The sequence below is a fragment of the Hermetia illucens genome, chromosome 6 (assembly GCF_905115235.1).
Source record: "Hermetia illucens chromosome 6, iHerIll2.2.curated.20191125, whole genome shotgun sequence".
Classification (NCBI taxonomy): Eukaryota; Metazoa; Arthropoda; class Insecta; order Diptera; family Stratiomyidae; genus Hermetia; species Hermetia illucens.
In genome coordinates, this window is record NC_051854.1 from 16,640,315 (window position 1) to 16,653,352 (window position 13,038).

Consider the following 13,038-nt stretch of genomic DNA (forward strand, 5'->3'; position numbering starts at 1 on the left):
TACTTTGAATCCAACAATCGTCAAAGATTTTCCTTTTAATTTTACAGCACTCTCCACAATATTAAGCTACTCTCCAACATAATCTACGATACGGCATTTCTATTACGATCTCCTGGTTCGAAAGAACCCTTGCTCCTTCAAAAAGTGCCTGCTAGTTATATTGCTCTTGAAGACATCGTGAATACGATTTCAAGTAATCTAAAAGCTCAGGGCATGGATCCTGTTCTGAATGCCGAAATGTATAGAAGTCTTGTAGCAGAAGAGATGCGTTTACATAACTATAAGAGCTTCAGGTTAGTGGTTTTTTGGGTTTATTTGATTTCTGGATTTCAAAGAGATGAATAAAATTCTACAGGGATAACGCTGAATTGAATCAAGCGACGATGTTTTTACATGATAATGGTGTATTGCTGCATTACGATGACGCTACCCTTCGTGATTTTTACTTTTTGGATCCACAATGGCTGTGCGATATGCTTGCGCATGTGGTTACTATACGCGAAATTAATCCATTTGCGAAAATGGGGATAATGAAACTCGATGACCTGCAATTTTTATTCAAAAATTCAGCGACATCATCGAATAATAATCGAAGGTAAATGGGTGGCAAGAATTCTCTCCAATTCTCAATCCATAGATTGAGAAGAATTGTTAGAATAAATTCCAAGGAAAAGGCTAGATTTAAATGAGCAATCTGGTATTGTCTGATTTCTTTTTCAAAACTAATAAGGACGGATTTAGTTCGTTTTCTTTGAGTTTATTGTCTATTGTTTCTTATTTGCCAAAAAAAATCTTAAGTTTTTGACGAAAATGTTGTATTTGTGGGCATATTTCAGTATTTTCAGGGTTAACTTTTCTCGATGATTAGAAAAAAATAAAAGAGAATCATTGCTTACACAAAAGCATACTTTTCTTATGGGGAAGTAATAATACTTTATTATATCATTACAGTTATATAGTTAATTTATTAAATAAATTCGAAGTGGCATTAACATGGGATGCAAGAACATTACTAATACCGTCCTTGTTGCCGACCTATGATGATGTTGAAGCGAACAGAAGTACAATTGTGAAGGTATGTCGAAGAAAATATCATGTTTATTAGCTCCGGATTAGTATCACTAACAAGATTACAAATTTTCAGATTTCACAACGCACTAAATTAAAGGTTTCATCATTTTCGGATTTGAATTCGGCTGGTAATTGTCAGTATAGTTTAAGTGTAAAGAAAAAATCGTTGCCGCTTAAGAGAGTGCTACTAATGACCTATTTCCCATCTGGATTTTGGTCACGGCTAATTACAAGATTGTTGGCTGACGAGGAGATATCCGGAGTGGTTAAAAATTCGTATAGGAGCAGCTTGCCGGTGAGTTTAATTTGTTTAAGTTAAAATTTCATAATTATAGGTTCGAATTTTTTGGAAAAGGAAAAAGAACATTTTTATTTACCGCAAATATAAATAATTCCAGGCGATGTACGACTAACTTTCATGGAGTATAGAAAATCGCCTACACTGAACTTTCGGTTAGAGATGTAGTATCCATTATTCCATGCGCTTCTGGTTTTATGGCCCTCTGATTTTTCAGTCTTCTTCTAATAAATCATGGTAGACAAATTGAGATTGACGCATGCGAATGACTACTTCATATAAGGTTGCTATTTTGCTTTGAGCAAGTATTGAGGGTTTCCGGATTACACCTTACAAAATGCTTTTAAATTCTGATACTTTGGTGAAGCATGAAGCAAAGATGATCACATCTCTGTTTGAAAAAAAGCATGCAACATTCACTTGTATTTCCTTTGGGGTCCTTTCATTTGACTCCAGATGCAAGCAGGGTTTCCATCCTTGGTCGAATTTATTCTCATATCCGGTTGGCCCCTTGTAGATGGCACCTTTTTTCCGTTTAATGGAAACTCCATCTTCACCTTTTTCTGCTTGCATGGATTCCATTAATGTGAAAGCTACAACGAAAATTATTCCTTCTCATCAGTTCGGGTTCAGGAAAAAACATGAAACTGTGTCGAGTTCATTGGTTAGCCTCCAAGGGTACTGCCCAGTAGTATTTCTTGATGTTGCACAAGGATTTGACAAGGTCTGGCATGCGAGTATCATCTGCAAAATCAAGGAAGAGCTACCTACGAATGCGCATACAGTTCTCAGGACGTAGATTTGTTATTAAACCCCAAGGTATTGTTCTCGGCTCTCTACTATACTAGATATATACGACAGACTTGCTGACAAATGAGCACGTTCCAATCCCAGTGTTGCATCTCGAGACCTCGAGAATCATATGAAAGAGGTTGAGCAATGGTTCGTCCGCTGGACGGAAGGAGCAAACTGTTGTCATGTGACTTTCACATTGAAGAAACGAGCATGTCCTCCAGTTAAGCTTAACAGCGTATCCATTCCTCAGTCTAAGAAGATAAAATATTTACGAATGCACCTAGACAGAAGGCTTTCTTGGAAGAAACATACTGAGGCCGAAAAAAAAACTTGTACTGGCTACTCAACAAATTTTCCAAGCTGCATTCGAAATTTAAAGTGCTGATATTTATATAAAGCAGTGATAAAGCCAATATGAACTTTTGATGCACACATAATTCCAATTTTCTTGCACTGAGTAGGGCAATAGTGATAGAATTTAGTTCTGCAGTGAAAACTGAGACACGTTTACAGCAAAAGTTAAATTTAACTTACTACAAATAGGATTAACTGACCGTAGCATCTGCTCCTGTTATTACAAACAGTTCACCAAAAAAATTTTGTGCGTGTCTTACCCAAGCTTTGGCTTCGAATTATTTGGGAAGGTATGTGGTAATTACATGGTTAGGTGTTTAGTTTAAAGTTATTGAGGAACAAATTTAGTCTTAAGACTCTAGCGAAGCGTTTTTAATGAAGAGATTGATTTGAACAGGTTTGAAAATGTTGATATTGTGGGATTTCATTTGGATTAGTTCTTCAGTTGTCACAAGGATTGAGAGTTTATTAGCAAGAGCGAAAGTTACATGAGTAAGCGTTGGTTGTGCTCAGATCAGAACATCTTCTGGATTGGGTCGCTGTAAATGCGTGCATCTTGTTAACGAGTGAGTGACTTGTACATATACGAAAAACATGAACCAAAGCAGATAACACATAGTCTAATTCAAAAGAATAATAATCGTTGGTGCAATAAAATTGGATCAGAACCTTGAAGTGTGTTAGAGTATTTCATTCAAGGCTGTAACGGTACACTATAGGATTATAGTACCCTATGGGAAGCAATGTGGTCAGCATTGCGCTCGCCGAGATTATTAGTCTGATTTGATTCAGGTACTCCGGCTAGTATCTGACCTCAAACTACGATACAAATCCCACCGCCACCAGTGACATTTGCACCACGACCTTCCGTATGGCAGCCTCGTGCTCTAACCCCTCAACTAATTTCTTATAAAATGACGCGAACAAATTTGCCATCGAAATGACCAATCGCACTGTACTCAGTCATTACAGATGCCAATTTTTTTTAAATTTTTTGATAAAATAAGCCGCTTACTTCGATCCCTTTTATTATTATTATTATGAGGGGTGTGCTTGAAGCTGGTGTTAATAGCGAATAAATTGTTCAGAAAGAAAACGATTTAGGGTTGCTTATCATCCTTGGGAAGAGTTATCAATATTTCATTTAAAAATAGAAGACAAGACCGAATGAATATGGTTGGACGGATAACTGCCCCTCACCTTTTACGTCCACGGATTCCTCATTTTAGACAAAACTCAATTTAAGAAAAAAAAAACTACTGAAGTTTCGTTCAGGACAGAAGCAATTTATCAGATACTCCCTCATATCTGACCTGGAAGTGGCGCCACTGACAGGTGATGTTTGCTCCTTTACGACACGACATATATGTATAAAAGAGCGAGTAACAAATGGCAACTACTTTTAATAACATTGCTTCTGGAGCAGAAGGAAGTCAGTATCTGATGAGTTGTCTCTGCCCTGGACGAAACGGTCAGTTACATATTTTTTAATATCAATATTGCTCTACTCGATTGCATTAATTTGCAAAAATATTAAATCAAAATTAATAAAAATTCGAATTTTAATTTAAGTTGTATTACCTTACTAAAACGCTCACCTACACACCACACCATCAATAAAAGATTAACGGCTTGAAATCAAGGTAGCTAGTTCAATTTATTTTATTTATGGAGAGTGTAACTTTGAGAAGTCCTAGTTTGGAGGATATATCTGTGCCATGACTGCTTGCTTTACGCAAATAATTTTCGACATATAGTGCCTTAGTAGTGGCTCGGCGCTCTTAAGCAGATGTCTTTAGCTTCCACGAATTGTCTAGAGTGCAGCGTTGAAGTTAGAGATATTGCAAGATGTTGCAACTATAAATTGTCATTAGCATGACTATTAATTGTCATTAGTATGACAATTTATTGTGACTGCATTTTTTTCCGTTATTAGACATCATCATGCTACATCACTCGAATGTCGTGCGTCCTTTGGTAAGTGACATAGGCTCACTGGGCAGTATTTTAGTATAGAGAAGTATTTTCGATACCATTTTAAAGTCGCCGAAAGGGTTTCTCCAGAAATAATAAGCAAAAACGCCGAGTTAGAAATCCACTTCACAGCATGAAGCAAAGATTATCATATGCCTCTTTTCCAATGAATTTTACATTTGTTTGGATTTTGAATTAGAAGTAAAATGAACATGGAAAGTTACGAGGATTAGTTAGTATTTGTAGAATATATTGCAACTTTTCAGTGAAAACCATTGCGAAACCTATCATGATGCCAGAAAAAAAAAGAAAGGAAAGGGTGCCTCCAAATCCACTTTATACGAAAAAGCTGATTTCATTGTGAAACGCTGCATGATGCAGTGATTCAGCTACAAGCTAATCCTCTAGCTGCTATTACCGCTCCAAGAACGGTTCGACAATATGATGAAATGAAATTGATGAAATTATTACGGAGAAAATTTTCAAATTGCAGTTCAGGCTCATCCTAACGTGCCAATGGGGGTGCCGCCTCTACTGCCTTTAATCACAGAGTCACAGAATTCGAGTCGGTAGATGAGTTTTTCGTCAGCTCTTCTACCTTCTGCATAGGTTCCTACGTAGGGTACTGCATTTTTCATTGTGACAAAGACCAAGCTACATCACGCAAGTCCAGTGGTGGTAGGTTCTAATTGCAATTAAACATGAACTCCGGGTCGAACCCGTCTTTTCCTCCTCTGTTTCATCTTATGGTCTTCTTATCATACCTTAGGTGTCTCCCAGTCCGACTCTGTTCCGTTCACTGCATCTTGTATATATTTGCTCTATGCTTTTCCCTCCTTCATGTATGAAGAATTACTTGACAGTTTGTCTGAACTCCTTACTGTCAGGTTCCCTTCCTTCCCTTTCTTTGCGGCGATTTTAAACTATCCATGCTCAACTGGCCTAATAATCCTAGTTTTCTAATTCCTTTCAATATCCCCTCCCACTCTTCCCTTCTTTTCTCCGCTTTGAAGTTAAAGCGAAGCTCTATCATTCCAATAACAAATTAGCTAAGTTCAATTTTCACAAAGCCAAGTTTGACGATTCTAATTCAGCCCTAGTTTCAATCCACTGGAATCACGCATTATTTAACTCAACGTGTGATTAAATGCTGAGCAATTTTTACAATAAGCTTTCCAATTGCTTCTTCTGTTACGTCGCTTCTTCCCCTACTTACGTTTTAACCTCACTCGGTTCACACCGGAGATCCATAAAACATCCATCTGAAGCATGCACTACAAAATAAGTTTCTGGCTTCTAAGAACGACCATGCTTTTTTCAAACATATAAGCGAGATTGTCCTTGCTCGTGGTGATTTGAACCCGTTCTGGTCCCACATTCGCTATCCCGTAATCCCATCGAATCTTTTCCCACTCCCACCATTGCTCCGAATCTCTCGAGCTTTCTTCTTATCCTTTTCTTGGTTGAGTTCCTTATTGGTAATTTTGACACCAAAGTGGGAGCTGGTCCCGGAGGGATTTCCTTCCTTTTCCTTATTTAGAAAGAGACCGTTAACTAGCATAGTTTTGTGAAACCTTGATCTACTGCTTCAAACCTCTCGGACTATATTAACTTCGTTGTTAAACGCTTTAATTCATAGCAGGATGTACACAGTATTTTCATCGTCTTTTCAGGCGTTAACCGCAATATTTTCCTCTCCAAACTCTTTCTTTCTTTCAACTTCCCCTCGTCAATTATCTCATGACTCTCTTCCTACTTTTCCGTTCTTTTTTTTCTCCTTTCTCTGATGTTTTCCAATTCCTTATGCTTGGCCCCTAACTATTCCTGTTTTTTATTAATGATCCTTGCTCCAATCTCAGCTGTCCGTGTCTGCTTTATACAGACGACCTTAAATTATTTGCTTTCGTTTTGTCTCCGTTGGATTGTGCTCTCTTACAATCTGGTGCGTTGGCGCTCGGTTAACAAGCTGACACTCAATGTCAGCAAATACTATTGGATGTGCCACTCGTTTAAAACCTCCTGAACATCTTTTGATAGGCAACCCCTATGAGTACTGATCTCATTTCAGGAAATTTCAAGAACTTTCGCTGAGTAAGCTATCCTTCCCAGCTTCGACCTCTGAATCTCATTTTTTATGATAACGCCAAATTTTCATTGATATATGTAACTTTTTGAAACTCTATTATTGCCTGCACTGCCACTTCGAAAATTATATTTCGCATCACCTCCGGTAGTATACGTAGTGGGGACATTTTTAAACTCCCCTTCGTCGAGCGCCATAGCTACTTTCACACTTCGAGATTATGTCGACCTTAGAATGCAGTACAGTTTTGGTCCTTTGGCTTTGTCTCCTTCGTTAGTTTTAAGCATAAGTTTAACTACTTACTTGCTCCTCCTTCTGGGAACAATTTGTAATTAGAAATTTACTTGTCGATATTGTTGATTAAACATTACAACATCGAAGCTAATTTTCGACATTTAATTAAAACAGCAAGGCTCACTTTTAATAAGATTTGTCCTTAGAGTTCAACTTGTAACTATGAAAACCTCACTGCCATAATAAAAAGGGGAATGCTATCATTAAGACTCAAAAAAGTGATCGATGCAGTTTTAGATCGTCGAAAACGTTTTCAAGGAAATAGCTTTTGTGATGATGGCACAAATCCTAGGGAAAATGTAAGTGAAAATTGTGATTCGGTATTCTAAAAGGCGTTTCATAATGCAGCTAACCTCCATTCGCTTTGTATGTTCTCGCATTGTAAAGTATGGTCATGGTAAGGGGAGCTAAATTCTTCCATCAACGCTAGGAAGAGTAACTGGGCTAAGTGTTGATTTAATTGAGGATTTCCTTATTCCGATATAGGTATGGAAGAGGAGAATCATTCGGTGAATTTACACATTGTTTTATTGTCCAACCGGCTCTAAAGGAATCTTTAAATTTATATCAATAGAAACAATGCCACATATACAGTATTTCGGAAACCATTCGTTCCCCTCTTCTCCTTTGAAATTAGCCTCCGAAATACTGTATATGCAGTAACAATGAAAAAACGTTTTTCCAAAAAACGTCTTCAATTGGTTTACAGTTCCAGATGATTTGTATATTGGTTATGTCCTGGAGGAAGAAGATATTCCCTCCTACCGTACATTCTACTAACCCTTAGAATGTTAGATGTTACACGTTTTTTGGTATCGTACGCTATGAAATAATTCTTCCTCTCATCTTTTCGATGGATTAATCCCTTCTCTCATCAATCGATGTCCTATTGTTATCATTTGTATGATTATTGGTGTTTATTTGTTGGAATCGCATTTCGGGTCGGATTTATATTTTCATCAACTGATTTTTTACGACATTCCATTTCAGATAAACGAGGGAAACGATTTGAAGTCAATATTAGAAATACATGCGCAATGGAAATTATGGCAAACTGGATTAGCCTTATGCATCGGTGATGTAGTGATAATGCGAATATGGGAGATACCTTTCAGTGCATCAAACCCTTTTCGTTTGTCTTCGAACCGTTTCAAATTAAAACTAGATGGAAATTGGGGAGACATCAATCTATCAACTTCGAGCATTTTAGAGATTGATTTGCCACTATATGATTTGGAAATTAAAATTAGTTCAGAAGATTTAGATGACTCACAAAAGTCATTACTACTGGAACCATGCTTTACGGAAATGTCGAAATTACTTGCATTGTCAGTAGATCACATTGATTTGCTCCTGGAGGATTGGTATCCGTCACTTGGGACAAGATTTGTGCATACTTCTGAAGGCCGTTTCCTTATAACGCGACTGGTTTTCTGCCCGAAGTGTCTTGAGCGGGTGGTAGATAGTGGAGATGTGGATCCTGCGTGTATGCCCCAGCCTTCATCATCGTCAGCAGGAGCAAAAGGATCTTGCGATGATGATGCATTTAAATTTAAAGCGCTTTCTTCGTATTTGAATATTCGAAGGGAAAGGAAATCTGAGGTATGGATTGAAACTATTTCTAGTTTTCAATTGTAATTATATTTTGAATACTTTAGGATTCAATAACTTTTTCGGATGCTGACTCAGGAGTAGGACCAGACTCGGCGGGTTCATCGAGAAATACATCTGTTGACGGGCATTTATTGTACGGAAATAACGAAACAAACTTCCTTATTTGCTACTGTTGGATGATCGAGGAATGTATTCTCTCAGTATATAACGAAATCAAATTATGTTGCCCACTGCATTTAGAGATTGATATGAAAAAAGTAGCACCTGATGTGGTATGTTGAGTTTTGTTAAAAAATTCAAACGATATTTTTGGAATAATTCTTTAAATCGTGACTAGATATTCGTTGATATACCAGACCGATATGCCGTGAATCCGGATAATATCGTAAAAGGGGCACTATTAGGCCGTGGTGCTTTTGGGTTTGTTTTTAAAGCTACCCTTAAAGTTAGCACAAGTCGAATATTCAAGCCGGTTGCGATGAAAATGTTGCAACCGGTACCTCCTGGGCCCCGTTCAAAGGAAGTAAGTGTAAAATTTTGTTCTCTCAAAAAATTGGACGAATTCTTAAATTCTTTGTTTGATTACTATTTTCTTTTAATGTTCACAGAGTGCTCTACTAGCATATAAAATTGCCTTAGGAAAATGGGATCGTGATCCTTTGCAGCATTCATGTAAAGCTTATTGTACTGCAAGACAAGAATTATCCGTGCTTCTAACACTTAAACATCCTAACATCGTCCCATTAGTGGGGATATGTATTAAGCCTCTAGCACTTGTTCTTGATTTAGCTCCTTTGGTAAGCGAAATATATTTGGTAGCTTTGATAAATAGTCTTTTAATGAGTGGTTTACATTTCGCTTCCTCTTAGGGTGGCTTGGATGCAATCCTCCGACAATACCGACGAAGTGGTGCTCACATTAACCCAAATATATTCCAAATAATGGTCTTACAAGCGGCCAAGGCAATTGAATATTTACATCGAAAACGCATTATATACAGGGATTTAAAATCAGAAAATGTATTGGTTTGGGATTTCCCACAACCGCATGCGTGAGTATATCTGGATTATATCCACCTACACCACAAAAAATAACTCGTCAATTCATATCTGTTTGCAGTGAAAATTATTCCAAATACAGCGTGCATATAAAAATAGCTGATTATGGAATAAGTCGATTTACTGCACCTAATGGATCTAAAGGTTTTGGAGGCACAGAAGGCTTCATGGCTCCGGAAATTATTAGATACAATGGAGAGGAAGAATATACAGAGAAGGTGAGTCTTTTGCCTATTGGAAGTTATTTTATATCGAAAAATTCTATTATTTTTGAAACAGGTCGATTGTTTTTCGTTTGGAATGTTCATATATGAAATCATCACATTGCGGCAGCCATTTGAGGGGCAGGAATCAATAAAAGAATGTATACTTGAGGGAAGCAGACCTGCCCTCACTCAGAGGGAGACACAATTTCCAACGTATTGTCTGGATCTTATGGTGTTATGCTGGGACGAGGCACCAAAGGTACAGTAATTATTTAAGACTAAATTTAAAAGTTTTCAAAATTTTGGAAGTTGGTAGTAGGTTTTTTTTTTCCATCAACTAACCAAGGCAAGGCTGCGTGGCTGTAATTGATAAAATGGCTGTTTTGATTTCATGAAAAGTGCTTGATATATATATTTATTATTCTTTCCTTCCTATTATTTCTCAAAAGTATTTGGAAGAACAATGTCTAGCAAAATGTTCCATCTCGATATTCGAGAGCTTCTTGAGATATTGGTTAGAGATTAATTCCGAAGGACCAATGCGTTGTTCCACTCCCTGCCATTCCTCCGAAGCTGCTATGATCTCGGATGTTAAACTGGTTTCTTTGAATTTGCGAATTTCTTTGAGTTGCGACTGGTTTCTGAAGTTCTGGAAATGGAATAACGGAGAAATTAGTCGTCTGTAAAACTGCAGTAAAGTCATCTTTTAAACTTTAAAATATATATGAGGATGACGAATGATAGTTATGATTTTTGGCTGGATCCTAGATAGTTGAAAAAGTCGATCTGAATTCTGGATGATCAAGCATATGGGGAGCTTTATGACTGCAGGGGATCAACGCAAGTAGTACATACCACGGATCTTGTCCTGATTAGCGGCGTGATGGTATTCAAAGTTTTATTCACGAAATTCTTGTCCCGAGTGGCTGTCACTCTTTATAGTTCCAGTCTTATCAATGTCGGTGTTTTTTTTTCTGGCTCTTTACGCCATAATTTTGTACTTTTTCATCAATCTTTGCGCCGTTCAGAAACGGGTGGGCTCGTTTTGGCCGGTTGCGTCATGTTGCTCCATCATAGGCCTGATCTGCTAGAAATCCTGAGAATCTTAAATCACTATCCAGCATATCAAGCGATCGTTGTTTCGGCCAATTTTGGCAAGTGATTTTTCGGAGAGCAAAAAATGCTTTTGAACATCAGGTCTCAGGAGAATCCTCAGTCCAGTGAGGGTGGACGACGAATGGCGACTAAGGTACAACACTGAGTTGTACCTACTATAGGTCGACCCCAGAAGCTGCTAATGATATTAATATTCGAAAGCTCCAAAAGGCATTCTATGAAGAGTGTGTGAAACTACAGACTAGTTGGAAGAAAAATTACTACCCGGAAAGCCCAGAGACAGATGGGAGGACTCAGTGGAAACGCTAGTTCGGTTTCCGGAATTGGAGGACGCGGTGGCTTGGGCGAAAAGAGTGGAGACGATAACTTCGAGAGGCCAAAGACCAACATCAGACTGCAACGCCATAGAAGAAGTGAATAATATCTTCGAGGATTTAGTTCGTTAATATGATTTTAGTTGGTTTATCTGGGCTTGCTCATGTTTTTATTGGCATCTGAATATTATTGTTGCATTGAGATAATTTTGAAGCTTGAAATGGTCAAATATTCAGAACGCTACGCAATATTTCCATCAAGACGTTGACCCGCCATCTTTGAGTCGGTAGTTCATAGTTCTTTTCGCCACTATCTCAATGTAATTTGAGCTCTTCATCACAATTTACAATATCGAATTGTCACTTTTAAAATTCACAAGCTTATTAGTATGTCTAGTTGCAATTCTAACGACTTTATCCATAAACTCCCCATTATGCGGTAGGTGTATACAATAGACTAGAGAAAGGTTCAAAGATGCTAGTACGTGATGCTTCAATGTTCCAACACGATGAAAAAACTCGTTCAAGTTATTCCAGCTTAGTAAGGGGATCTTGGAGAAACCGGAGACAATAACCACGGCAAAGATATTTATGAATGTTATCGTAATGGTTAGTTATAGTTGTATAGTTGAAATAAATGGGCCTTGGTTCGTGGGATTTTTCGATCTTAGATTTGACGAGATTCTCGACACTAAGGAACGCCAAGCGCTTAATTTTAACATTTCCGTAAATGATTGCAGGCCAAAGACATTTGAGATGAATGTCCTTTGCTCTTTCTCACGCAAAGTTTCCTGTGAGTGTTATTACTACCTTGAATTGGATGCATAATAAATAATTTTTCTTTGTTTTTCTTACCCTCCAAGCTATAATATTTGAGCAAATGCTATGATTGAATTGGTGAAAGCAACGGCGTTTTGGCTTGGTTATCAATTGGGGCGTTCAGACTATTGGGATCGTTCCCTTATCGTAGTTTATATTTGTGCCCCAGTTTAGTACCAAAGGTACCAAATTTACCTATGTACTAATGTAACTAATTTATCTTTTTTAAGTTCATCTGAACCTCAGTAGTTTTCTTTTTTCATTTTTCAGTACCTTTTTAGTTAAATACGTACTTTTCAACAGAAACCAAAACAAAGTTAATATTTGCCAAAATCACGTTTTACTGAAGGACAAAATGACCGAAAAGTTGAACTGATAACGTTATACTGCATGCCGTCACTTCGTGGTCGAAATTTCCGTAAAATAACAAATAAAGCGGCGGTTTGGCTGAATGCAGTCCACCATATTATAAAACGTTTAACATAACCGCTAAGTTGGATATAAATTGGAACATCCCATTGTAGAAATACGTTCAAAACGCCACGACATTGACGGAGAATATTGTGGGCAGCGAAGTTTCATAGCCGCCTAGCCAGAAGAAAACCATCCATCTCCGAAAATAACTGAGAAAACACGTGCTATAAAAATCTTATACTTTAGGTGCTCAGTTCTGTAGTCTGGCAAAAGTAAACAAAACCTGATTGGGTTTAATAGAAATCAGTATGTCTGTAGGTAAGCCAATACGGAACTCAAAACTCGCGACATACATGTAACCGTCAAGCTCGGCGCGTATCAGTTAACTTGAGGTTTCGAGGTGACGAGAGTGTATTTATTGAGTGAAGAGAAAGTATACTTCAATCTTCTGTGTCTTATTTTGTTTCAAAACGGCTCCTTAGGCATAGAACCATTGTTTGTCTTCCAGTAGGTCAAATAATCCAAATACAATACAATGGCACGAGAATGATTATTGTATGATGTCCCACGCCGGCTCTACACGCCTCGTCTTCAATTCGCCCTTCCTAACTCAATATCTTCAACCTTA

The 13,038-nt window shown here is 37.7% G+C and overlaps 1 protein-coding gene across 1 annotated transcript in view; it reads left to right on the top strand.

The window, feature by feature from the left end:
- LOC119658969 (leucine-rich repeat serine/threonine-protein kinase 1) overlaps positions 1 to 13,038 on the top strand; it is a 45,329-nt gene that overhangs the window by 22,364 nt on the left and 9,927 nt on the right. Inside the window, exons 20-30 of the mRNA XM_038066848.1 lie at positions 48 to 293; positions 356 to 595; positions 952 to 1,075; positions 1,145 to 1,366; positions 7,860 to 8,471; positions 8,528 to 8,755; positions 8,821 to 9,006; positions 9,092 to 9,280; positions 9,353 to 9,534; positions 9,603 to 9,759; positions 9,821 to 10,006. Of these exons, the coding sequence (XP_037922776.1) occupies positions 48 to 293; positions 356 to 595; positions 952 to 1,075; positions 1,145 to 1,366; positions 7,860 to 8,471; positions 8,528 to 8,755; positions 8,821 to 9,006; positions 9,092 to 9,280; positions 9,353 to 9,534; positions 9,603 to 9,759; positions 9,821 to 10,006 (2,572 nt within the window). The remainder of the gene's footprint in view (positions 1 to 47; positions 294 to 355; positions 596 to 951; positions 1,076 to 1,144; positions 1,367 to 7,859; positions 8,472 to 8,527; positions 8,756 to 8,820; positions 9,007 to 9,091; positions 9,281 to 9,352; positions 9,535 to 9,602; positions 9,760 to 9,820; positions 10,007 to 13,038) is intronic.